Source organism: Caloenas nicobarica, chromosome 1 (assembly GCF_036013445.1).
Source record: "Caloenas nicobarica isolate bCalNic1 chromosome 1, bCalNic1.hap1, whole genome shotgun sequence".
NCBI lineage: Eukaryota > Metazoa > Chordata > Aves > Columbiformes > Columbidae > Caloenas > Caloenas nicobarica.
In genome coordinates, this window is record NC_088245.1 from 172,413,164 (window position 1) to 172,438,775 (window position 25,612).

At 36.8% G+C, this 25,612-nt stretch overlaps 1 protein-coding gene across 1 annotated transcript in view; it reads right to left on the bottom strand.

The window, feature by feature from the left end:
- Window positions 1–25,612, bottom strand: part of PIBF1 (progesterone immunomodulatory binding factor 1) — a 117,553-nt gene that overhangs the window by 88,913 nt on the left and 3,028 nt on the right. The window contains exons 4-8 of the mRNA XM_065643125.1: window positions 23,581–23,779; window positions 17,859–17,978; window positions 8,770–8,903; window positions 6,665–6,773; window positions 2,365–2,546 (exon numbers count right to left, since the gene is read on the bottom strand). Of these exons, the coding sequence (XP_065499197.1) occupies window positions 2,365–2,546; window positions 6,665–6,773; window positions 8,770–8,903; window positions 17,859–17,978; window positions 23,581–23,779 (744 nt within the window). The remainder of the gene's footprint in view (window positions 1–2,364; window positions 2,547–6,664; window positions 6,774–8,769; window positions 8,904–17,858; window positions 17,979–23,580; window positions 23,780–25,612) is intronic.

A 25,612-nucleotide genomic window follows, 5' to 3' on the forward strand; every position in this document is an offset into this window, starting at 1 on the left:
CACCTCCAGGTAGCACTGAGGACTGTAGAACATCCATCAGTTGGTACAGTTTTCTCCTAGTCTACCTTTGTACCTCTCTAATTTATCTAACAAATAAATAGGATTCTGTAGAGCTCTCCATAAAAAACCTAATACTAATACTATAGATACTTGATCAGAGATAAGGATGGTTTAAATTACTGAATAGATAGGAATCCCTGCTATGGGATGCTGTCTCAGAAGATGCACCCAAAATCGTACACATGTATGGGAAAATGTGAAGAAGGGATAACTTCTGCAACCTTGCAGATCACATTCAGGTTTTTAAGCACTTTACAAAAGGATGCTATTACCCCCGTTTTACAAAATAAATCTTACATCAACATTTTTATATTTTACATTACATTTTTATGTTATGAAATGACTTATTCAAAGTTCATCAGCAGGTCAGAAGCAGAACTTCTGCTGCCCGAATTGCAGTTCAGTCCTATACATGCTGCTCAATACACTGTCTTCCCTGCTGTGCTACACTGGACCTGCAAAAGACAGTAACACTCACTAGAGGAGAGCAGATGTACCTGCATTATTCATGACAGTTAATATCTGTCCTGTGAAAATTAGCATCATTAAGAGAGTCACCAATACCTATGATGTCAAGACACAGATTTGGTAACAGTACAGTATCCCAATGGCAGTATCGAGACCTCTAAAGGCAAAGTAAGAATCACAGAATTTCTCTTTAGATGGTATCAAAATGTAAGGGATGGAGACCTGTGATACTCCAGAGGACAGTGAAGCAGGCTTGCACAGTATCCCAAATGGTGTAGAGACAAGCTACCTTCCTAGGTTCCTCTAACAGAGACAGCTCTGCAAAAGTGCCTCTACATCATTATTACAGGATAAGGATTTCACAGTAATTTTCTAGAAATAGAAATCTAGCTACAAGAGTCACTACTTACAAGCACATATCTAGAGGAAGACTGCTCAGATCCCTGTGGTTTTCTAAAACCCAATTTAAAAGCAAGTCCTAAAAAATTATTTTAAATTATTTAAAATGCAGTTCCAGATGAACATAGTTCTGAGATATACAGATGTAAACCAAAAATTTTTAAAAAGTTTAAGTGACAGCATTGAAAATAAAAATAGTATTAAAACTGCTCTGATATGGGCTAGGACTCCATAGCTGATAATTTTAGTAGAGTGCTCTTCTATTTTTATTCAGACAACAATTTATCTTTTAGTTGTATTACAGGAGAGTCATATTAGCACACTTTATCTTAGTTATACATGGGCATAAGATTTATAGAAACTGTTTGCAGTTCTTGATTCAAACAGAACGAAGCAGCTGAAGAGAAGCTGAATTTACTTCATACTCTAACCTTATTAATTCAATCCACGGGTGTTTTTTCAAGGACACTACCAAACAAAAAATGGTTTTATGTTCATTAATGAAGTACCTACAGGCAAATATTTGGTGTAACTTTGGGATATATATTGAAATGGGTTTTTTTGGCATGTAGATGTAGGGAAATAACATGAACTGGATAACCTTGAATTCTGAATAAGAAAAATCTAAATGTGGTTTGAAATTTTATGACACTCTTAGTCATATGATTTAGTTTTAGGTAGTCCTGTGAGGAGCAGACAGTTGGACTCAATGCTTCTTATGGGTCACTTCCAACTATGATTCAATGAAATTTTGTAGTATAGCATTACATGTGTAGCAAGACATGTAGCTGAATAGCATAGTGTTTCTTGTTCAACATCTCATACATATAGCTGTACCAATTCAAATAGCATAAGCATTTCACACTGTTTACCATTGTGGATAGCGTACAACGATCACTCTGTTTCTCAAGGCTACATCTAGAGAATTTGCATTTGAGCTCGAGACATGAAAGACTGATAGCTCTCACAGCTGACACAAAACATACTGTGTCCTATTTTAAACATTTGTGAAAATTAAATACATTTTATTCTGCAATAATAATTTAGATTGTCTTTCAAATACTCCTGGTTTTAATAAAGGTCATTTGAGGTGGGGTGGGGAGGTAAGATAATATAACATATGCCCTTTAAAGAGTTTTTATCTCCTTTGTAATTAATTACAGTTACCTCTGTAAATTTCTGTATATCCCTAAGAGAACAGTTGCCATAAACTTTCAATGCTGACATCTTCACTACTATGGTCTTACATCAAAGGTTTAACAAAAATTTTCTCATACACATTAAGACCCAAAAAAGTGTTCTGTTTCTAGTTACACAAATATGGACTAGCTTTCTGAAAGCTGACATTACTTTTAATTAAACAAGACGTGTTCAAGAAACAAAAGAAAACAGTTAAATAACTTGTCTACTGATAGAGGTGAACACACAATAAATTACCTGGATGCAACATATTTTTCATACATTTCTTCCCTAGCTTTTTTGGCATCCTCTAGCTGAATCTGAAGTCTTTCAAGACGGTCTTCTTCATGTGCACAGCGAACACTAAGCTCCATGTTCTGGCGATTAAGATAATCTTTATCTTTTTGCAACAAGTTGAGGGATTGTTGTATGGTTGCCAGCTATAAAAGGCATTAAAAAGAACACTTTAACATGAACTTCAAGATAAGTTTTTAACCTATGTATGCATATTTGCAATTTCAACTCTCCTCTGTGAAACCACATGAACCAAAAAACTCTGTTTACACTTCTGTTTAATGTTAGTAAATTGGTGAAGATTTGTGCTGAAAAAAAGACTTTAATAACTTTATAATTTTATGAGTTTTCATGATTTATTTCTGGTAGTTGGCACCTGAAAAAAAGGTAAAGTGTCCCTTAATGTACCTCATTATCTAAATAGTATTGAAGTATTGAATATTGATAGTACTGAATACTATAATGTCAGAAATACTGATGTCAAGTCTTGGTGCCAATCTGTCATCATACCGGCTACAACATTCTCAAAAACAGAAGTGAAAAGTTTAAGGGCACCGGAGTGATCATTACTCCATGAAGAAACAGTAAAACTGCTAGTTCTGGGGCTGAAGTATATCATGATTGTTGTGGACAAAGTAACGTTCCAGGCCAGCCCCAAGGGCAAAGAGGGTTATGCGTGCTGTGTTTTGACTTTCATTTAGCATGGTTTCGCTACAGAAGGCTGACCTGATGCCAAAGTAGAAACATTAATATCTTGTGAGTCTCTATGACAGTCTTCCCAATCACCAGACTAGTCATCTTTATTGCTCCAAGAAAGTGGTTTGAGAGAGAGTAGCGTCCATCTGTTTGAGGTGAACATTGTCAGAAAGCAGCCACAGAGCATAATGGCGTTGGTGCAGTGGCCCAGCTCCTTACTCACGAGAACAAAATGCACTTTTATTACCTTACATAATTTTGCCATTTAAGCTCCTGAGGATGTCACAGGCCAAGTTCAAAGACAGACAAATTAATAACTTATCAGAAATATGTTGCCCAAAGATATAAAGGCATCATGTACGTGTTTTAGATAGAATTCATCCTCCCTGAGTGACTCAAAGTTACTCAAGGGAGACACACGAGTCAAAGACATGGAACACCCAGTTAAACAGCTGAAAATCTGTGGAAAAAAAAAATGCTCTTTGAGACATGCTTCTCTCCATCTGCCCACTTGCTGAGCATCACAGAGGGTGAGGTACAAATGCCTCTCCTATATTTTGTTTTACTTAAACAAAAAAACCCCACAACTCTCTTCAAGTAACAGGTTATATGTATATCCATAATGAACACAGACATCATGGTTTACAACATCAATACAGAAATCTAGAAGTTACTACACCTCCAACTGCTTCTCCCCTGGAATAAATACTGTGTAAACACTTAGAATTGTATGCTCTTCCAATCCAGAACCTGTGATACCGTATCAGCATACACAAAAACCACCATGGACTTTCCAGGAGATTCCAGTAATCCCACAGTTTTAAGTGGTATTTTAGTTTAAAGTAGTGCTACTTTTATTCCCTCTCAGATTAATTTAGTATAAAGTTCTTGATGAATAAATAGCCTAACAAAGCCTTCAGACTGATATAAAAGAGGTGAATATAAAAGATATTTTCTAATAGAAACTTAGTTTCTTCTCTAGTGTTTCAGAAAATCTCTATGGCTACCTGTAAAATTAGGCAGTGGTAGTTATAAACACTATTTTAGCTGTAACACTGTTAGTGTTCCTTAGTGTTTCTGTATATCTCCTCTGAATTCTCTCCGTCGTAACTAGTCTCATTTGCTCAGCTGCCAAAGTGCTAACACACAAAGATCCTCAATTTGATTCTTGCTTGGACCAGTACGGAAGTCAAGAACAACCTTCTCATGCAGTGCCCCTTTCATATCACATCAAAAATACATTCAGAAATTAATTCAGAACAGCCAATCAATTATTTCTCTACTACTTTTTTGTGTTTCCTGGAAAGATTTCTATACAGAAACACTGCTTAAAAATAGTCTTATTTTTGCATCAAAGTTGTACTGAGCTACAAATCATCTGAAAACTAGTCAAGGATGATACAAACTGAAAAAAGTTTCTTTCCTGAGATTCAGTAAAAGCCTTTTCTCCCTCCTGAAAAGCTGTTGGAAAACTACACCTACATCAGACAGAGGGAAAAATCCCTTATTGATACCCATAATTTAGAATGGTTCCACCCTAACTATCTTACTTAAGGTAAACAATTAATCCTGGAGGTTTAATCCTCCCTATGAACAATTTAGATGCAGAAATGGTGAAAATGGATCCTGAGTAATCCAAGCTTGTACTGGTACAAATCACCAAGAGTCCTATAGATCAAGGCTGTGGACTTAGAAACATTACGTTTGTCTTTGAGTCCCTTGACTCAAAAGTTATCATATATGCTTAGTAAGGCAGCCATCACTCAACACAGTTCGTGACTCTTGCATGAATGAACTACTGAACAGAGAAGCGGGAAGGGATATTTTTCTTGACCTGACAGGCCTCTGGCTCTTGGAATGCTTTGGAGCAGCAGAAACACATTCCCCTGCGCAATATTAGTGCTACCAGAATGGCAATGACTGAGATCTGAGTGAAGTGACTGAGCTAACAGGATCGGGAACTCACCGGAACCCTCACAAACATGAAAACCACTCTGTGCCTGAAGACGCATTTATTCATTTTCCCAGCAGAAAGATTTTCAAAGACTTCTGGAGACAGGTTAGAGAAAAACAGTCCATCAGCCTAGTAGACAGTCCTGCCCAAAAGGGAAGCAGCACTGGAATTCCCCTTGTCAATATGCACCATCATAGAAAGAAGAGGTCCAGAATAGCAGTCTCTCTATTCCTGACACATAAGAGATACAGTAGCTCTGCCCTACTGTCACTATTGCTCAGAAAGAGCTAAAGCAAGTTACAACTAGTTCTGCGTCTTTTTAAAGATGGAGCACGCTCACAGTATTCAGCCTTTACTGGTAAATGTTGCCGTTGGGCCTCCCAGGTTTTGGAGAATATGGGCAGAGTTTGGAAGGCTGAAGCAAAGGAAGACTAAGCTAGAGACCTAGGAGAATGGCATGTACCCAATGCCTAAGGAAAAAGAGAAGGCACATGACCAGTGTTGAGGGAGATAGCCAACACTGCTGTGAGGTTGGTCAGCTGTTTGAAAGATCATAGCAGGTGAGTAAGGCTTTTGATGACCAGAATCCACCTTCAAGGAGGATCCAGGGAACTGTGGGCTGGAAAATCTAGAGTTCAGTCCCTGCAAAGACTGTGAAACAAATCCTCTTGGAAGCCAAATCCATGCATATGGAGGAAAAGGTGACTGAAAACAACTAGCATGGATTTACCAAGGCCAAATTGTGCCTAGCAAACCTGACAAGAATATTGGCTCTATGGACAGGGGGACAGCTGCTTATGTCGTTTACTTGGACTTTTGCGTGGCTTTCAGCCATCTCCCATAACATGTCTGTGGGAAAATTGGCAAATATGGATTAGATAGGCAAATATCAGTTGAGCAAACTAAACATAAGCCAGAAGTGTGACCTGAAAGCAAAGAAGACCAAGTCCCTGCTAGGCTGTATTAGCAACAATGCAGACAATAGGATGAAGGAAATTATTACCCTGTGTTCAGTTCTCATGAGACTCTATTTGGTGTGCCATGTCCCATTCTGAGTTCCTCATAAGGACACACATTAACATACTGGAGCAAGACCAGAAGGGCTCTACCAAGACAGTCATGGACTGCAGCACATGATGTACAAAGGGTTGAGAGACTTTTTTTTTTTCAGCTTTCAGAAGAGAAATCTTGGGATTTCTTTGGTGGGAAAAATCTTATTGTTATCTTCACCTATCCAATTGCCACACACAGAAAGAGCCAGACTCTTGGAAGTGCCTTGGAAGAGGCTACAGAAAAAAATGCAACAACTCTGATTAGATTTTACAAAAACTTTTTTCACAAAGAGGGTGGACAAACAGTGGAACAGACTCTCCAGAAAGGCTGTGGAATCTCCATCCTTGGAGATACTCAAAACTTGACAAAGCACTAAGCAACCTGACCTAAGCTGACTCTGCTCTGTATTGAGAGGGTCTGATCAGCTGGTCTCCTGAGGACTATTCTAACTGAAATTATTCCACTATCCCAGAGGTGATCCTGACAGACTTGACTGGACAAAGAATAAAATTCCTGAGGTGAAGAAACAGACAATTACTGAAATAAGAACTTTACATTTACCTCTTTTGATAAGTCATTTCTTTCTTTAGCTTGTGTTTTGTGTGACACCTCTAGTATTTCATATTTTCTTCTTAGTTCTGACAATTCATGTTCAAATACATCACGTTCACTGTTAAAATAAAGTGAAACTATTAGATGCATAAAATATAATAAACAAGATTCCTTAGCATTTGTAATTTCTCAGTGTTCTTTCAGTTCATGACACCAACTTCTTCCGACTAGTCACTCATACAGCAATTAGCGATAAACTTACCTTTTTGAGTTAACACCTGCAATAGTATCTTATTATATGAAAGAATTTTCTTCATTTCTAAGCATCTAAAATAATACTCAGTTATAATACAATATAATCCTGAATTCCATTCTCTTCTGATTATTCTTCTTTAGTGTAACTTGGGGCTATACATTTCTCCTCTTAGCAATGAACTACGGGTATCCTTGTCCATCGTTTTACCTTTATCAAGCTTTTGATGCTATTTCCCATGACATCCTCTTGAATCTTTCGCAGATATTGGAGTCTGATGAAAAAATAAAGCAACTTAATTCCCACCTTCCTAATCAAACGGAAAGCAACGCATACTTTTCAGTTTCTACTCTCCCTTGTATACAGTCCATTGATACCTGAGGGTGTTGTACTGCTCATGTTTAAAATATACATGACACGGCTGCAAAAATTATGTTAGTGTCCTGAATAAGAGTGCTTTCCATTTACACAAAGAAGCAGCTCTGTGTCTCCACTTTATCTGACCCTGTCAGAACAGTGAAATGAATGAGCCAGTATGAGCTTGCAGTCTGGAAAAAAGTTAACCGGTTTTATATTAAGCATAGCATAGCTTTAAAGCTGAGAAAACTTGTAGTATGCCAGAACTAAAAGATTTGACATAGCATTTTTAAAGGCAGAAATGAGCCTGGAAGTGATTAACTCCTGCAATGCTCCTAAATATCCTCATGCAGTCATGCCAGCAGTGCTCTCCCCTCCCCTTCATCTGTGCCTACCCAGATGAATACAACCTACTCTCTCAAATACAGTTTTGGCACGTTCATTCATGCCTTTTTCAACTCAAGACTATTTTAAATGTATGCTGTTAAACACTGGGGCCATTCACATGAACATTATTACAATTCACTTATTAAGATGCAGTTGCACATGGGAAACAAACCATAGCAGCAATCCATCCTGTTTGCAACAAGTTTCCAGGTAGATTCCAAGGTTGATTTGGTACATACAGCTGTGAACAGGAATCCAGAAGACAAACTCTCCTTCAAATGACTTAGTGGCAAAGTCATTTGTGTCCGTAACTGTGCCTCAGTTCATTCAGTATGAACAACTAAGAAGCTGACAGGGTGTTTTCTATTAATAATCCCCATTTTTTAATCCATTCCCCAACAAACATGCCAAAAGCCAGATTTCTTGTACTTGCAAGCACACTGAAAAAGCTTTTTGGGAGCTGGACTGCAAAGTACATGTCAATGAGTATATTTATAAGAAGTCCACCTTCACTATTTTGCAATTGTTGTTTATAAAAAGGGCATTCGACACGTAGGCTAAAACTGTAACATCTCTGTTTTAAAAATGAAGACAGACACTTGAACTTCCTGCAGCTAAGCTGACTCACTAAGGTAATCCTAACATTCTCTAACGAAGAGTTCTCATAACAGCCCTTTCAAATTTATGGTTACAATGATATGTTAAGTTGTAAATATTAATTCCCAAGGTCCTACCCTCTTAATTCACTGTGTAGGCACCACACAGCAGAGCACAGGGCCTTTTGTTAGATCATTGCTTTTAAACTAGCAAAAAAAGAGTACTTGTTCTAAGATGCTTGGAATCAACAGCTCCCACTACTTTAGTTGCAATGAGACTGGAGGCTCCTTTGAAAATACACTAAATCCCTATAAAGAAAGTTTTAGAAAGATAATTCGATGCATCAGATTTCAAAATGTTGTTTATCTTATGACTGCAATATACTACAGAAGATAATTGAACTATTAGTGGATTGAGGTAAAGAAAAATACCTGTACTGTGCATAAGCCAAAAATCAAATTTAAAATCTCTAGTCAATCAAGGTTGAAGTTTAGAACACCTGAACTATAGAGATACCTACCATTTTACTTTATCATAGTTCTCTCGTCTGTAATCACCTTGCTGAATCATCTGCTTGGTATCAGCCAGTTCCAGTGTTAAACGCTGGCATCTCACCTCAAGTTCTGACCGATTCCTTGTCTCATCTTCATAGCTCTGGAAAGTAAGACATTTCGAAATTATCACAGCTACACTGATATTTACTTAAAGCAATCACTGACTGAGTTTTGTGAAGACCTCTTGTGAATATTCAAGTGGTAGTATTTTCATTTGTCTGAGTGCTTGAAATCTGGCACACATCACAAAGTAATCAGCTATACTTATATTCAACTTATTTTTATCTTATTCTAAATAGTTGATTAATGTACTTATTTTTCCTAATGCATTTGTCCATTATCACAACTTCCAAGACCAGTAATCCTCATATATACAGCCAGTGGTCTACAAACCTATAGTAGGAGCACAAAAGTCACACCACCCTTACAATATTTTCAAACAAGTTTCCTTGTGAAGATACTTGCTGATCCATTTGAAAAAGAGAAAGAGGATTGGTCGTTCAGAAAGTTTGGAAACTTCTGTCATCATATAAAAAAATGCGGCCCAAATTGTATCTGGTAACTTACGTTTGCTGAAACATATCATCCAAAGCTTTGGTTGAGGAATTAAAAACAACAACAACAACAACAAACCAAAAAACAAACCAAAACAAGGTGCTTATCAAAAAAAGGTCTATGAGTATTAATTTCCATTTTATTTTCTTTTTCATCCTCATATACTTTGAGAAACTACTATGGGAACTAGATAAAAGGGGACCATAGCAAGAGAACACACAGAAAGCACTTGTCTTTTAAAACACTGGTTATTCCTTTTGAAGATAAACAGATTTTGTAATCATCATACTCTTCCCTCCCCCTCCCTACAGGAATAGCAGACTTTTCTACCTTAATCCCAAATCTCAACTCTATTTCTCAGATTTTTCTACAAAGTAGGTTTTATTTTCACAAACTTAGCTTACACGCTTGTCCTAAATGCTGTACTACTTAGTAATTTCTCCACAAAAACAACAAAAGAATAATGCTCACCCACCTATACTAGGGGAAACTGATAGACAGCAAAAAGAGTTGCTTGCTAAAAATTTGAAAATGCCCCCCGGGAATCTAGATTTTTTTGGTATATTCTGTTTCTCAGCATACTGCTGAGTTGTGTTTTTTTTTCTGCTAGGGTTGATACATGGCAAGCTTAATGATGGATGCTTGATAAACAGTAACTCCATCTCGTTACCCTGAATGGACATCACAATATTATTCATTGAAAGCGAACACAAAATCAAATAACTGCCTTAAGATGTGATTACTGAACTAATCATTTAGACACTGCAAATTAAATTTATTTTGCAGTGAAGAACACTGTATGAGTGCATAATTTTTCAAAATAAATGGAAAGCTATGCTTAAAAACAGTTCTAAGAGAGGAAGCAGTTGTGTCTAGCTAGCTTTTAATAGACAAGAAAAGTTTAGGACAAGAGCATAAATGTAGTGGATGGCTCCTAAATACAGCTTCCTATGAGGAATGAACACAAGGATAATAATCTAGGATAGAGATGCGAAGATACAAAGAACACTCTGATCAAAATCACAGGCACCATAACTGAAAGACTGACAGAATGCCTTCTTGAAAGAACACTTAAAATGCTTGTAAGACACTACAGAAAACCTCCCTGAGCTACTAAACATACTGTAACTATTCTGTTGATAAGATTTTTTTTGTTTATATTTCACAAATCTAGTAATTGTCATTTTCACTGAAATCACATTAGACCACAATCACAAAATCACAACACTGAGAAAGTTTTCATGAGGACTTTGGATAGTATATCATCAAGAACACATGATCTAAAGACACGATAGTTATTCATTCTAACATATTGGTATATATGGATTATTTTTATGTTTACCCTAATTAATGGATATACATCAAGCACATTTACACTATAGGACACTTGTCTCAAAACAATTAACATGCCATCATTTATAAAGATGGAATTATTGTAATGGTAAAGCCTCTGTCAGATGTTTTTAAAGGTGTTGCCTACAAGTTAGCTAGAGTTTCAAATATGCAACATACAGGTGCAAGTACATCGTTACACAGTTCACACACGACTCATCTTGCAATAGGAAATGGTGGTAAGGGCACTTAACTTTTAAGTGCAAATTGAAAGATTAAGTTTGGATACAATTCCTCTGTGGATATCCTGTGCCATTCTGCTGCTAATACCATGCTGGAAGTCATACGCCCTTCATAGAGCAGGCTATTGAAGCTCTTATAGTATTACATACTTAGCAGCCAGAAGACAACTACCAAAAGTAGAAAATCAAATTGGTTAACCTCTGGACAAATTGGTCATGAACAGCTCTACAGCAACAATTAACAGAACTCTTAAGTATCTACAAAATTAGCTCCTTCTTATACCTGAGACCTAAACTAGGTTTTGAATTTTATTAACAAACCAGTTGTTAATGTCATGTTAATGTCATGTAACAATAGGATAACTCCAGGGAAGGGAAGTTAAATTCTACTTTTGAAAAGTGACACTAGGACACGCCTAAAGTATCAAACTGTTAAACAGATAATTATAAGGTAGTTTGTTTAATTTTGTTTGGTTTTTAAAGATTTATTATAATTCTTGAAGAAATACTAACTCTACTGCATAGGTCACTGTTTTCCAACCACTTAATCTTTTAGGTGTCGAATTTGTATTTTAATCACAGGAAGAAATGTGACAAGGCGAGCTATGAAACAGTCTACAGGGTAACTCACAAAAAACTCTACATGGTATGCATATCTCCAGGTAGCAGATACACAAATTTCTGGATTTTTATAGCAACATATCTTAAAGACATAAAATCAAGCTGCCTGTTCTTAGGAAGAATAAGCCTTGCTTTGCATGTGGTGAAGTTAATTTAGTCTATAACAATGTCGATATACCCTGAAACGACTTGAAGATCTCTGCAATGGAACAGCTTTATCTTTCAACTTATCTTCAAGAGATAGCTTGGAAGTCTTGATGAACAGCTTTGTCCTGCTGAAGCAAAAGAGGAGGGCTTTTAAAAGGATCAAGATACAGAGCACTTTGAAGGACATGAATGAGGTCTGGAAATAACACCAATAAATAAAAATAAACTTAAGCAAGCCCACAAACTTTAAAAAAATTAGAGGACAAACAGTACTTCCCCACATGGGATGTGATTGCGATGATCCTGCCAACAATGCATGGCTTTTCTTCAGGGTCTTACTAATTTTTGCTACTGCAGAGAGTAGCAACTCAGACAGATGGGGTGGTTAAAACAAACCTGTCCTGTGTGAGATGGGCAGGCAAACATTGCCTATAGAAATTGTTAACAGAGCTGTCTGAGAGACCCAGTATTAACCAGTACAGGTGTTTTCTACAGAGCATGTGAATCAGTCCCTACCAAGAAGCACTTCCATTTGGTTTACAAACACTGTCGATGGATGTTTCAAGCAAGAAGATTCTGAACTTGCCTGATCTGCACTATTTAAAACCCAAACTGGTAGAGAAACTAAAGATCTAATGAGAGACCTCAGTTTTATGATATGAAGCTTCACTGTTATCCTCCATTTGGAATGAACAGCAGCTTATTGCAGTCACGGAAATGAATACCTATTATTTCTAAATTATACCTACCTATAATATCTAAATGTCAAGTGCAAAAACTGGGTGACATACTTTTTGAACAAAGTTAGTGACACACAATGCATGGTAGAGATTAGCTGATCTTTCAAAAAGCCTTTAGGGATAAGAAAATAAACAACAGAAATGCAGGGAAAAGATTAATCAGCCAATCAAGCAGAAGTAGCATGACTTCTTCACACAGTCTACAGATAAGCCTGTGGATGAAAGTGATCCTGCTTTTAAAAAGAACAAAGAACATCTTTGAAGGATCACTTACACAAGCCAGCACTTTCTGTTCATATGCTAACGTACCTAAGGGCCATAGGCAAATGTAAAGCTACTATACTATTGTGATGTGGAAACCAGTTCCCTCAAGCTATTTCGATGAGGTACTGCTACTTAGTAAAGACAACGTTTTGCTTCAATCTCTCTACATAGTTTGCATTCAAAAATACATTATTTATTTGAATGTAACTACCCAAATGTCAGGAAGAAGTTATCCATAATTGGATGAATAAGACATCTCTGCTAGTACGTTGATATGAAATTGGAAATCTGTCAAGGACCGTAGATGGGGCACAATCTGCCACTAAAAATTAAAAATAAAAATGCTGAGCTACTTTCAAAACAGGGAAGCTCTGCAAGAAAGTAAGAAAAGGTAAGAAAGAGAAGCTTTGGCCTAAGTGCCTCTATTGGAAAAGAAAGTGGGAGGATAAAAAGCTCTTTCTCTCTGGATCTGAGCTGACTAGAATCTTCAGTGAAATATTCTCAGATGAAAAGGATCCTTGAGATCATTGCACTAGGATTAAGCCATTTGGTACTTCTGAACAATAACTAGCACCCTATATAAGCCATAGCTGTATACCAAAAGAGGTAGAAAGACATCGGATAGAAAAGGGAACTTTCATAGATATGTAAGTTTTATAAGAGTCTTGGAAATGTTAAACTCCTGTACCAAGCTAAAAGTTATTGGTAGACTATTTTTCTTTGCAGCTTTTTTCCTGGACAAGATAAATATTAAAAATAATGAAGGAAAGAAGGCACATTCTCATCTAAGACTGAGTCCTCATCTGTACTTTCTAGAGAGAGATGTAAAGACCAAGCAATCAAAGCACTACTTGAAAGAATTTGTGTCAGGGGGCTGGAGAAGGATTCTAGAGTGCAGTCTTTAATTACAGATGTGCAAACTTCAGAAGAAATCTTGGGGAACACAGTCCTTCTGGAGTAGCAAGGGCAGCCTCAATTTTACAGCATTCAGATACATCTAGTGCCAACTGATCCTTTGAGTGCAAAAGCTTAGTTCATTCTTTGAAGTCTATAGAAACGTTTTTCCTCCAGCTGGGAAACATTATCACAGAGAAAATTGTTAGGTATGTCTAGCAAAACCTGACAGCTACTAATCCGAATTCAGAGATGAGGTCTTAGAAGAGATCTTTGTCCTACATACAACCAGCTTTGTCTTTAGGCTAACCATAGCTTTTAGATAACTGTCATACTATAAATTTGATTGTAAGTCCCAAAGGCAACTTTACAGAAAAAAATAACTAAAGAAAGGAAGCCCTGATAAAACAGTATCAAGACCAAATTCCAGGAAAACATTGCCAAGAAACTCATAGCCAGAAGAAAAAAGCAATACTTCATCTTCTGGAGCTACAAAGAAAAGCAGAATTTCACTCTCTCCCAGCCTTGAGAGAAGCACACAAGTAGTAAATTACATCTGAGGGAACATTCTAACCACTTTGGAAGCAAACAACTCTGAAAATAGTACACTGATATTTAGCATGGGAACACACACATCAGAAGCTAGTTTTGTTTCTGGGAAGCTCCTGGTAATACAACACTATATCTGGACTTTCTTCTCTGTACCTCCAAAGTTGATGGTGCCAACATTGTACTTCAAGTACAGAGCAGTGTAAAAGAAGGACTGAAACGAGTCTGTACCGTACATTTGCTAACAGATCAGTCAGAACTGCCATACAAGAACATCACTTTTACCAGTTCCACTGCCTCCTTCCAGTCTGTTGCTGCTGCACCTAGAATCAGAGGAAGTGCACTGGTCTAAATCACAGATGCGACCACTGAGTACAGAGATCCATCGACCTAGTGGTTAGTACTGCAGAACCACTTATACTGACCACTTTAAAACCAGAAATTGGTGACAAAGATCTTTTGACACTATCTGTGTTTATCAGATTATGTTTCAGTGCTAGAAATCAGGCTTCACACACTGTTCTCTGCTACCAGTCATCACAAACAGCTTCCATCCCTACCGGGTCTGCATTACAGATTCAGCAGGATTTTATTAAGTGCTAACTCAGAACAGCAACAGACAATCAACAAGAGAATTTTGTTACAAAGTCGAAGAGTTTTAGTGGTCTTACTCCTCAGCATACTAAGAATTAAAAGAGTGCTAACAGAGGCTGATACACACTTCTGCCCCTTCTGAACAAACAACATATGTATTTATATACCTAGACTACAAATACAGGTGACAAACATTTGAAAGACATCTTTTCTGCCCTAAAGTCAGAAATAGAAGTTTTTCTAATACAAATGAATTAACTAATTGCCTAGAGATAAACAAAATGTGGATTTGTCAAGTCTTAGGAAATGAGTTTCTACAAGTTTCTACAATTCCACTTTTACAGAACCAACCTTACGAGCTGGTACAGCTGGATGCTCATAAACTCAGTTGGCTGAGAGGCCACAATACCAGGCCACAGCACACACTCCTGTGCCAGGCTAGGTCTGTTGTGCTAACAACGGGTTTTGTTTAGTTTTTTGTTTAGTGGGTTTTTCCCTCCCCAATAAACAAACAAGAAAATAGGACAGCATGTAACAACAAAAGATTTAGTGGGTCTGAAGATGTAACTTCACATGTAACTGATACTGAGCCATATTGGCTCATCGTAATAGTGTTCAGAGAACATAACTGTACAGCTTTCGCTTTCTCACAAAACAGTATATAAAGGTTTATGGGCAGAGAAAACAAAATAACCAATCTGTCTCACATTCACACTCCAAAGCAAGAATTAGTAAAATTAGAGCTCATTTCCTTTGGCCGAACTAAAGGACTGCAGCCATCTAGTCACAAAATAATGAAGCTGATGTTAGGCAATGGTTGTCTTATTTGATGAATTAATTTCACACTTAAATTTTCCTATATTTGGCTTAACATATTACATAAGCTTGGATTTTCCTTTAAACTTTTTCAATTCTTTGTTGGCTAGATAGATTTTCCTATGAGTTTATACCTAATTCTGTCGTATTTCTCATTATTTTATTCCTGGGTAAATGTCTGCATGTATAAAACTTACTCAAAGCTAGTCTGTCAGCCATGAACAACCAGAAAAACCAGCAAAATCCTCCTCCCCCAAGTCATTAGTAGTTAACAGAAAGATTTGGGCTAAGCATGTATGTTAGTTTTTTTCCTTATTCCACAAAGAGGAAAAAAAAAAACATGTTGAAACTCATTAGGAAGAACCTTAATTACCTGCAATATTAGAAAAAAGGAATGCATTGTAGGAAGTGTGATATTCTCACAGAGAAATGAAGTTGTCTTAACTTCAGTGACGACTGTATTTCAAATGTCTGTATTAGTAGCTTCCTAAAGAAGTTTTAAACTCAGAATAGACACTTTGTTGATAAACAGTGTAGAAAACAGAAATATTTCAACCATTGGAAAAAACTTGCGCACCTTGAAACCACTTCTTTGTAAACTGCAAGAGATGCACAGGTTTGTCAGCTTCAGTGCACTAAGTCTCTATGCATAACAGATCGGCTGAAGACTTGGGTTTGTGGGTTTTTTTGGAAAATATGGAAGAACTGTAGTAAGTGATCTTATCTGAAACCAGAGAATCCTAAGGAATAATTTTTATTAACAAGTGCAAGCCTTTTTTTTCTTGTGACATTTCAATATCTGGATGTCTTCCCTGATTTTTTTTTAAATGAGGTATTAATTCTCACTAATTGTCTCTCATTTTATGCATGATTATGCAAACAGAGCATAACCATTCAAAGAACCACCTCAGTTCAACATAGGCAACATTCTAGTGCTTTCTCATCAGCATCAAAAGAAAAGCACAGTCAACTTCAAACCTTGAAAAACGAATCAGTGGGAAAGGTGGACACTGCCCCTATGTGGTATAAAAAGAGAACAAAATTAGAAGTTGCTATCTCAAAAAAGGTTAATGAACCAAGAAAATTGTTTCTAGCACAACTTTAATTATTGTTATCTACTATCCTGTTAAATTGCTGCAGTAAAAATTAACACAGATGTCAGTCAAACCTCAGAAGGCTGAAATCCTCCCATAGAATTTTATTAAATTGGAGCACATTAAAGTACAATGAAGGAAAATGCCCACGTAAATCAAAATTAACAGGATTAATTTAATCTCAATTATGACCAAAGATGATGACACAAAATAATGCTGAAGGACACATATGTGCAAATTTTATTGGCTACTTTTTCTAATTCAATCAAAAGGAGAAATGAAAATAATTTGAATTTCACAAGATAATCCTGTACAATTAATATCTCTTTACACTTGATTCTTCCATAAGTAAATTTTGAGGAGACAAAAAAAGGTGGTAACTGAAGAATAATTTCAGAACTACTAAAATAACAGTGGCACTTAAGTCTCTGCAGCCATGACTTGGATAAATATACTCTGTGTACCTGAAACTGTCTTATCACAACCCCATATTTATGCAGAACTAAGCTAGAACAGAAATCATCCTAGCTTTATACATGCTAAGAATACTATAAATGTTTAAAAATACTTTAAAACCAACATTCTCCTTATATTGTTTCAACTCCTTTACTCTTTGAAAATGAAAATTAAATATATTTAGATAATTTGTTTCTCTGCTTCTGGTGTTTATACATTACCTGAAATCAAATTACCTTTTTCTTTAGTATAGAATGAAATAGGAAAATTAAAATATAAGAGGTTGAAAAGCATGACAGAGAAGATGCAACTCAAAAGAACTATTAAAGAATGCATTTTTATATTATTAAAACAAAAGGTGGAGCAAATTGCCACCAAGACATCACCATCTCAAAAACTATACACTGAACCACCATTGTGTCTTCAACTACTGCTGGATGGATCTCCTGTCTCAGCTTCCCTGCCTTGAAACTTCCCCCAGAAAGCACAACAGAGCTGGTAAGAGTCTATCCTGAATGGTCTCATGAATAAATCTTGCAGGGTTGCCATAAAGTAAAATCAGCTGTTATACAAAAATGTATATAGCATGTTTCCCCTTACCCTCCCTCCCTGCACCTTCCTCCCCCCAGTACTTTTCATACAGCAAAAAAGCTTTTATATCTTATACATGAATAATGATTTGGATAATGTTTTTTTTTGCAGTATATATGTATTTACGGTTTCTTATTTGAGATAATTAAGGTGCACAGACCTCTGTCAGACACTTCAATTGGGATTTGTATCCACTTAGTTCTTCTGTTAGGCTCTCCTTTTTCATCTGTAGATCACTTAGCTCTTTTCTTAAGGAACGGACTACTTCATAGAATCGGATCTAGAAAAACAAGATACATATTCAAAATTGAGACTAGCAAAACTGTAATCACAAAACCACAATCCCAAACCCAAATCAGCTAAATATTTTATGGCAAGAATTCATAAAATAATTTCTAGTGCATGTCAGGAACCTGGTTGGGGGTGGGAGGGGGGACTCTTAAAGCAAAGACAGTGACTTTCTTTAGCCTTTGACAGCAGCAGCTAAGAAATATTCAATTTATGTCTGATACTAAATAAAAAACCAGGAATAAAAGTAAAGATATACATTTCTGTTCAACTACGGCAGTTCTCAGTCAGGCCCCCCGATTAAAAAAAAAATACAGCTGCTAATGGACCGCATGATCCCACCCTCTTACTTGTACCAGCTCTACAGCTTATTAGATTAACAGTGTAAAAAGAAAAAAAAGTGTCTATTTAGCAATAGAACAACTTAACTCGCTAACCTCCCCCAAACCAATATACATTTTTATGGGGTGTGTAGAAATGGAGAGAGATTAGCTTTGTTTTCTGCCATTTCAGTGTGCTGAATCTGCACCAAGAAAAATGCAAGAGCCAGCACAGGACAGGAGAACAGCACATAACCAGAGGAACCGTGAAACACCCCCAGTCAGCAGCACCGTGTTGCTATTCAGCTGCACCATGCAACCAAGCCTCCGAAACAGTCTGCTCTGCCAAATTAGCACTGCAAAAAGCCTTGTAAAAGTATTTTAAAAATAAAATTGAAAAAATAAAAATAGAATAATCTATAACACATGCCCCTCTCTCTTCTTCCACTCCAGTCATAGGCACAGTCTCAGACAAGTGTCTCATATCCATAAAACTTTTCCAGAACATTAATACTGAACAATAAAAATTACTACAAAACACAGTAGTTAAAAAAAGAAAAAAAGACAAAGAACAAAGAGCTTTTTTGATATTCACCCACACACACGTACACAGAGGTTATTGCTCCCAGATTAACCTGATACCTTAAAATGTTTGTTTTGGGGGATGAAAATAATAGATAATTAAGCACTATGTTCATGCAAAAGCTACTCTATCCCCCCATCATTAATGCTTTGTTTGATATATGATTAAAGAAGAAATACAAGCAAGAAAGCACAGATAAAGTAAGCATTCAAGAGCAAGCTGTACTACACTTCCATGCAGAAGGAAGACAGGTCTCTGTTTTGCTACCTGTTAATAGCAGAAGACACAAACGTTCCAAGTATATTCCATACAATTGACAGTATACAACTCTAAAAACCACAGAAGTCATAGAAATTTGTGATGTAAACATAGGTGTAGCTTGCTTTATCCAATAAAGCAGGTGTGCAAGATGACTTGAAGATTAGTATAATAGTAAGGCAGAAAAAGGAAATTTTCTAAGAAGTGGTGGGGTTTTTTGGTTTTTGTTTTCAAGTTTTTCCAAATATTGTGCTTGTTGAAAGTTGCAGTTGTTTGTTTACTCAACAAGAGATCTCCACTTTTCATCCTTACCTTTAGATGCAAAACAAACATAAGCTAAAATGAGACATATGCTATAAAGTATTTTTTATTCAAAAAAATGCAAGCTTTCCCAAAATATAGTTGCCATTTAATTTTTTTTTTAAGATGGTAACAAGGGATTCTCAATTTGTTATGTTACAGATTACACGTAAAATAAACAAAATTAAGGATGTTTTTTAAAACTACAATTCAATTAAACCCAAATAAGCTATGATAATTTTTTTATTCATGTTCTGAAAATTTCAAATGACAAATCGAACCATCAGATGCTACAGTTAAAACTCCCAATTGTCTTTCTATTCTGGGAAGTGAACTAACTGTGTATTATTGCCTTATTTTACTGCTTCATTACTATTTTTTTCTTGCAGTATTCTCTTCCTTCAATATTCGAGGACTTTTTTACGTCCATCTGTGAAATGACATTGATTTCGTGTAAACCCATTAGAAGCAAACAGTGAAGTTAGTTTTGTGGGTTCTTTCTAAGTTCTGAACCACAACAGGCTTCAACTACTTCCTTAGGGGAAAAAAAAAAACCACAACCAAAACAAAAAAACACCAAACCAAAAAAAAAAACCAACCCACCAACCAAACCAAAAACAAACAAAAAACCCACACCAACAAACTTCAGAAATGTGCATGCAAAGCAGTGAGTACAATTTTAGTCTCTTAACGACAGCTTCTGCTGACTACAGTTTTGTCTATCTGGATTCTTTAAGAACTTGTCTGATTACATCCGAAACCAAGCAATAAAATTTGAATCAAATCCTTTTTTCCTCCCCAAAAAAGTGACATATTTCCTCCTGCCAAATCAATATAGCAGAAACAAAAATTACTGTAATGGCATTTCAGAAACAACTGCATATAATAAAAATTATAAATTCATACAGATTGAATACAAATTTATATAGATACATATAGATTACCTTTCCAGGCAATTTTAAAAAAACTCTTAGCATGTGTCCATCACTTTTAAAGGAAAACTAGATTTAAGATAAAAACGGCTCAGTGCAGAGAAAGATAAAGTTGGCTTCTGTTAGATGAAGTTATGTGAAAGTAGTTGCATCAGTTAACTGCCTTCTTAAACAAAGGGCAACTAAGCTCTGGTTTGCAAAATGATACAACTGAAAGACATGGCAATTACAATTAGATCAAACAGAATTCACAGACACCATTTTTAAACAACTTGGTGAAAAAGTTTTACAGAAGAGTACACAATAGGTTCACTTTACTGAACAAATCAAGTTGACTGGGCTGCCAAGCACCAGTTCAAATGACCTGAAGTCCTTTAAAATTTTGCACATACTCTTTCTAAAAACTCATTCTTATAAACGGTTAAAAAAAGAAATCTAAATTTTCACATGTAAGTTCAAAACAAAAGCGCGATTTTAAGAGAAAGATGCTTAAAACATCATTTTTCATTCATCATCATCATGAACATTAAACATTGCCTAGTCTTTGCTCTAACATGTAACTATTGCACCCCTTTGTGGAAGAACAGTGAAAAGCATCTCACATTTGTTTTAATTCTAGTATTTAAATCTTGCAATATCTCTAAATAGAAAACCTGTATTTAAGCAGTTTCTGCTGTTTGTCCAGTATACCAGATTTCAAACAAAGTGTAAGCATTACATATACATTTACTTCTATCCTGGAGAACTGTAAGGCGGTATTTTAAAACTGATAAATAGAAGCCTGGAAGGGTCTGGAAATGTCTTGCTCAAGTTTTCTGTAAACAGAACTCATTCTCAACAAGAATTTTACCCTAATATCAGCAGACTATACTATTAGTCTGCACACAGATCTGGACCCAGAGATTTTATCTGCCTGAGAAATACACAATTCCTCCTTAGGTAAGCAAAGCAGAAAACTGCATCAGAAAAACTACTTTTTCCTTCAACATCCTTTTCCTAGCCTTCAGAAGCCAAATGGATGCATAGACAAGATACGCAAAACAGTTCTGTGGCCTCCTAGCATCTGCATCATCTGAATATCTCAATGATAAAAAAATCACTGAGCTTAACTGATACTGTCAGGTTCACACTGATCCTGTTGCCAAAAGAAGTTGAGAGAAGCAGCATAAACAGCATCTTACTACAGTATATCTGTAACACAAAAATCTGACCAAAAAAAGGACTTATTTCAAAAGAAAAAAAGTGATATGTGTAAAGAGGAAAGGGGCTCCATCGAACACATAAGTAATGGAGTTTGAGTCACAGATAAAAGCAAAATTTACTGGTTGAATACAAGAGGAAAAGAAAGGTACATTAGGGATAGAAGGTGGCTGTTACTTTTCCTGCTCCACATCTTTTTTAGAGCCCCTTTCTACTCACAAATATAATCTAAGCACTCTATTTGTGCTGTGATAGCTTCACTTAAAGCAGCTGGCAAGGTTACGAACTCCTGGTATCTGAGTCACTCGGTTACAGATTTTTTTGTACTGACTGCCAATCAACTCCTGAAGTCCTTGAGCTTCCTGCACATCAATTTCAAGTAAGCTGACATGGATTTCAGTTTGTGTTAAAAATCTGCTTTGTCAGTCATGGTGGCGCAGGAATCAACAAAAATACCTCAAATACTTCTACAAAGAACAGTAGGTATTGTAGACAGCTAGAGGGTAATAACCTAATAAGCCCTAAGCTAAGTGTTCTTGTTTATCACTCAGAGCCTTAAGAGTTTCCTAGTACTTTCAGAAGTTCAAGTTTTGGAACTTTTGAAAAGATGTTCCCAAGAATATCCTTTAGATAAGTATGACAAGTTTTACTCCTCTGTACTTGTCTAGAGCACAATATACCATGACTTTCATCCAGCAAGAGAACTCATTCACACAGCATTTATACCTCAACAAATGCACCGGGTTTTTTACCATAATATATTTACAGCTTCCTTAATAACTAGCTCTGTAGAGAAGTACAATGCTAGTACTTTGGTGAATTAAGGTTAACGTGTCTAAACCCTCTTCATTCCCAGAAGTGAGCCAGGATGCTCTGGACATGTCCCACAGTCTGTGAAAGCATTGTCTTTTTATTGCAAGCAGAGTACCCCTCTGTCCCTCCATCTACCCATAAGCCAAAATTAACAAACTTCTCAAATCAATAAATGAGTCTTAAAGTATACTTTAAGGTACAATTTATCTTCTGCATTTAGTCAGATAGGAAAAGGCCAGATGCAAAGCATGGGGGAAAGGTAAGGGATATTTGCAAGAGCCATGTCAACATGTGGTTCTGGCAAGCAGAGTTTCAAATTCCTGTTTTCAGCCTGCAGTGTTTCATATTGTCAATATGTGCCCACTATTTAATTGTAACACCCCATCTGCTTAACCTTCTTAAAATACATACTCTCTTTAAGACATCAGAGCCTGGGATTTAAAGGTTCCCCTCTTTACTGGAATCCAGTCATAACAGACTGATCCAGAAGCGCGTCTGCCTCTGAAGGTCCTTCATCTCTAGTTGGGGAAGAATAAGAATTCTAGGAGTACAGACTGGCTTCTACCATATGCACATCCCTTTAATTCTAAACAAAGCACTTTACAGCTTGTGGTGGGCTGATCCTGGCCAGCAGCCAAGCACCCATATGGCTGCCCACTCGCTGCCTCCAGTAGGAGGAGCAGGACAGAGCAGAAAGTGGGAAAAACAAAAGCAACAAAACTCTCAACGGTTTAATCAGTGAAGAAAAGAGAGAGGTGAATTTAAACAAACAAAAAAAACCCCCTAAACACACAAAGAAAATCACTGACCAATCACTCACGACCTCCCACAAGCAGACGGATGCCCAGCCACTCTCTGAGCAGTAACCACCTCGGAAGCCGCCCCTGCACTTCCTCTTTCTTCCTTTACCTCCAGTTTATATCACTGAGCATGATGTTAGATGGTATGGAATATTCCTTTGGCCAACTGGGGTCAGCTGTCCAGCTGTGTCCCCTCTCAATCTCATGACCACCCGCAGCCTGCTCACTGAGGACAAGGGGAAGCAGGGTGGAGAAAAGAGGAAGCCTTGATGCTGTGCGCTGTCCTGCAACAGCCAAAACACTGGTGTGTTACCACCACTGAGAACTCCAACCCAGGCAGACCAAGGATACAGCTATATTTTAAACCAATACAAAACACACTACTCACAGAAACATATTCAGGGATAGAAAGCTGATCTTCAGGAAGAGACTTAAGCTTCTCATAGCAATCATCTGTTAATTCCAAGTCTCGCAAGCTACGACGGATATCTCCAGCCCTCTCCCTTAACTGATGATTCGTTTCCTCCAGTTGCTTCTGTCTCAATAAAATAGTTTCCATTTCTTGTTTCATTAGAGCCTGATGTTTCCTTCAAGATTGATTTGAAAACAGAAGACATTAAGCAGTGCGTAACTCACGTGACAAAGCTTCACAATATCTTGGAAAGAGTGAGTTATGCTCATTTTGTAGAGGGGAAAATTTACAGAGAGATTAGGTAATTAGCACAAGAGTGTATACTGCCATAGTTATACAATCATGTCAGACACAGTATATATAAAAATCCAGGAACTTCATAGCCATTGACAAAACAAAGCTGAATCTGAGAAGTGACAATCTCCACATATGCTGACTTGAATTTATAAATTACTCTTAATTTACCAATTAAAGGATTAAAAACATGAAAAAGCAGAATGTATTTCCACACAAACCCCAAAGAACTAGCAAATCACCAAATAAAGCAATATTAACTTCAATTTGTGTCTTGCCAAGTTTCAACAGATACACGCTTATGGCCTATTCCACACACAATCCTTCATTTTCTACCCAGTGTAACGAGACCATTAAAAAAACCCAAAAAAACAAAACCCAAAAAAACCACAAACAAACAAACAAACAAAACAAAAACCAAACAAAAAAACCCAACCCAAAACAAAACAAACAAACAAACCAAACAAAAAACCCCCACAAACACCACTACACTTAAACAAGCAAGCTTACTTCCGGACTTAAAACATTATCATTACTATTATCACCAGTGACAAGGTACTATAAGGTGAGATAAAATGCACATCACCTACAGATGTTTCAAAGTGCTTTATGTTATTTTATTATTTTATGTATTTTATTTACATCAAATGTGACCGACCTACTTCTTTGGAGGTTCTAGATGTAACTCTTGAAAACATGTTCAATTTAAGTCTTTCTTCAAAATTCAATAATTTCTAAATTATTTAAAAAGCAATATTACAAATAGTAGCTCTGCTAGTACCACAAGGCAATGTCTGCCCGTCTTGTTGCAAAAACACAAAAGAAAATCCCAGGTCAGCAAAGCAGCCACACAAGGACATAGTCTGTACATATGCACATAGTGTACAAGCCTGTTAAATGGGGATGAAAAGGGAGGGTGACAGACAAGAAAAATAATGAAAAGACTGGAGAAAGTAGTTCAGTCTTTTTATGCCCACTAATAACATTTTGCACATCAGTACTTTTTTTTTTCTGAGCACTCCTCAGATAACTTAAGTATGGCCAACATAAAAATAGTGTACCCTGGTGCAAATAAGCATATAGAATGAGAGACATTTTCCTGCTCTTGGTTGAAAGATTTTTCTGTAATTAATCTCAGGTCTGTCTTCATGTCCCTAAATCTGTTCCAGGCTGACTACAGATGATGACTGAATTAGTCACATCCTGTAAGCAGGTGCATATTCTACCATAACATGAGAATATTAAGTAATGCTCTTCCTTTACAGCCTTACTACAGGTATTAAAACATTTAATTGTAAGTAATTGTAAGTAATTTGGAGAAGCCTGCTAGCCAGTCTGTTTTCAGCTATAGGTTAATTCAAAGTGTTTCAGAAAAGCCAGGAAAAAAGTAAGTTTCTGCATCATTATGAGGAGCGGCTAAAGTCACTTGGTTTGTTCAGCCTGGAGGAGACTGAGGGGAGACCTTGTCATGGTCTAGACCTTCCTCATAAGGGGAGGAGGAAGGGCAGGCGCTGATCTCTCTGGCAACCAATGACAGAACCCGAGGGAATGGCACGAAAATGTGCCAGGAGAGGTTTAGGTTGGACATTAGGAAAACGTTCTTCACCCAGGGGGTGGTGGAGCACTGGAACAGGCTCCCCAGAGAGATGTCACGGCCCCAAGCCTGACAGTGTTCAAGAAGAGACTGGACAAGGCCCTCAGACACATGGTGTGA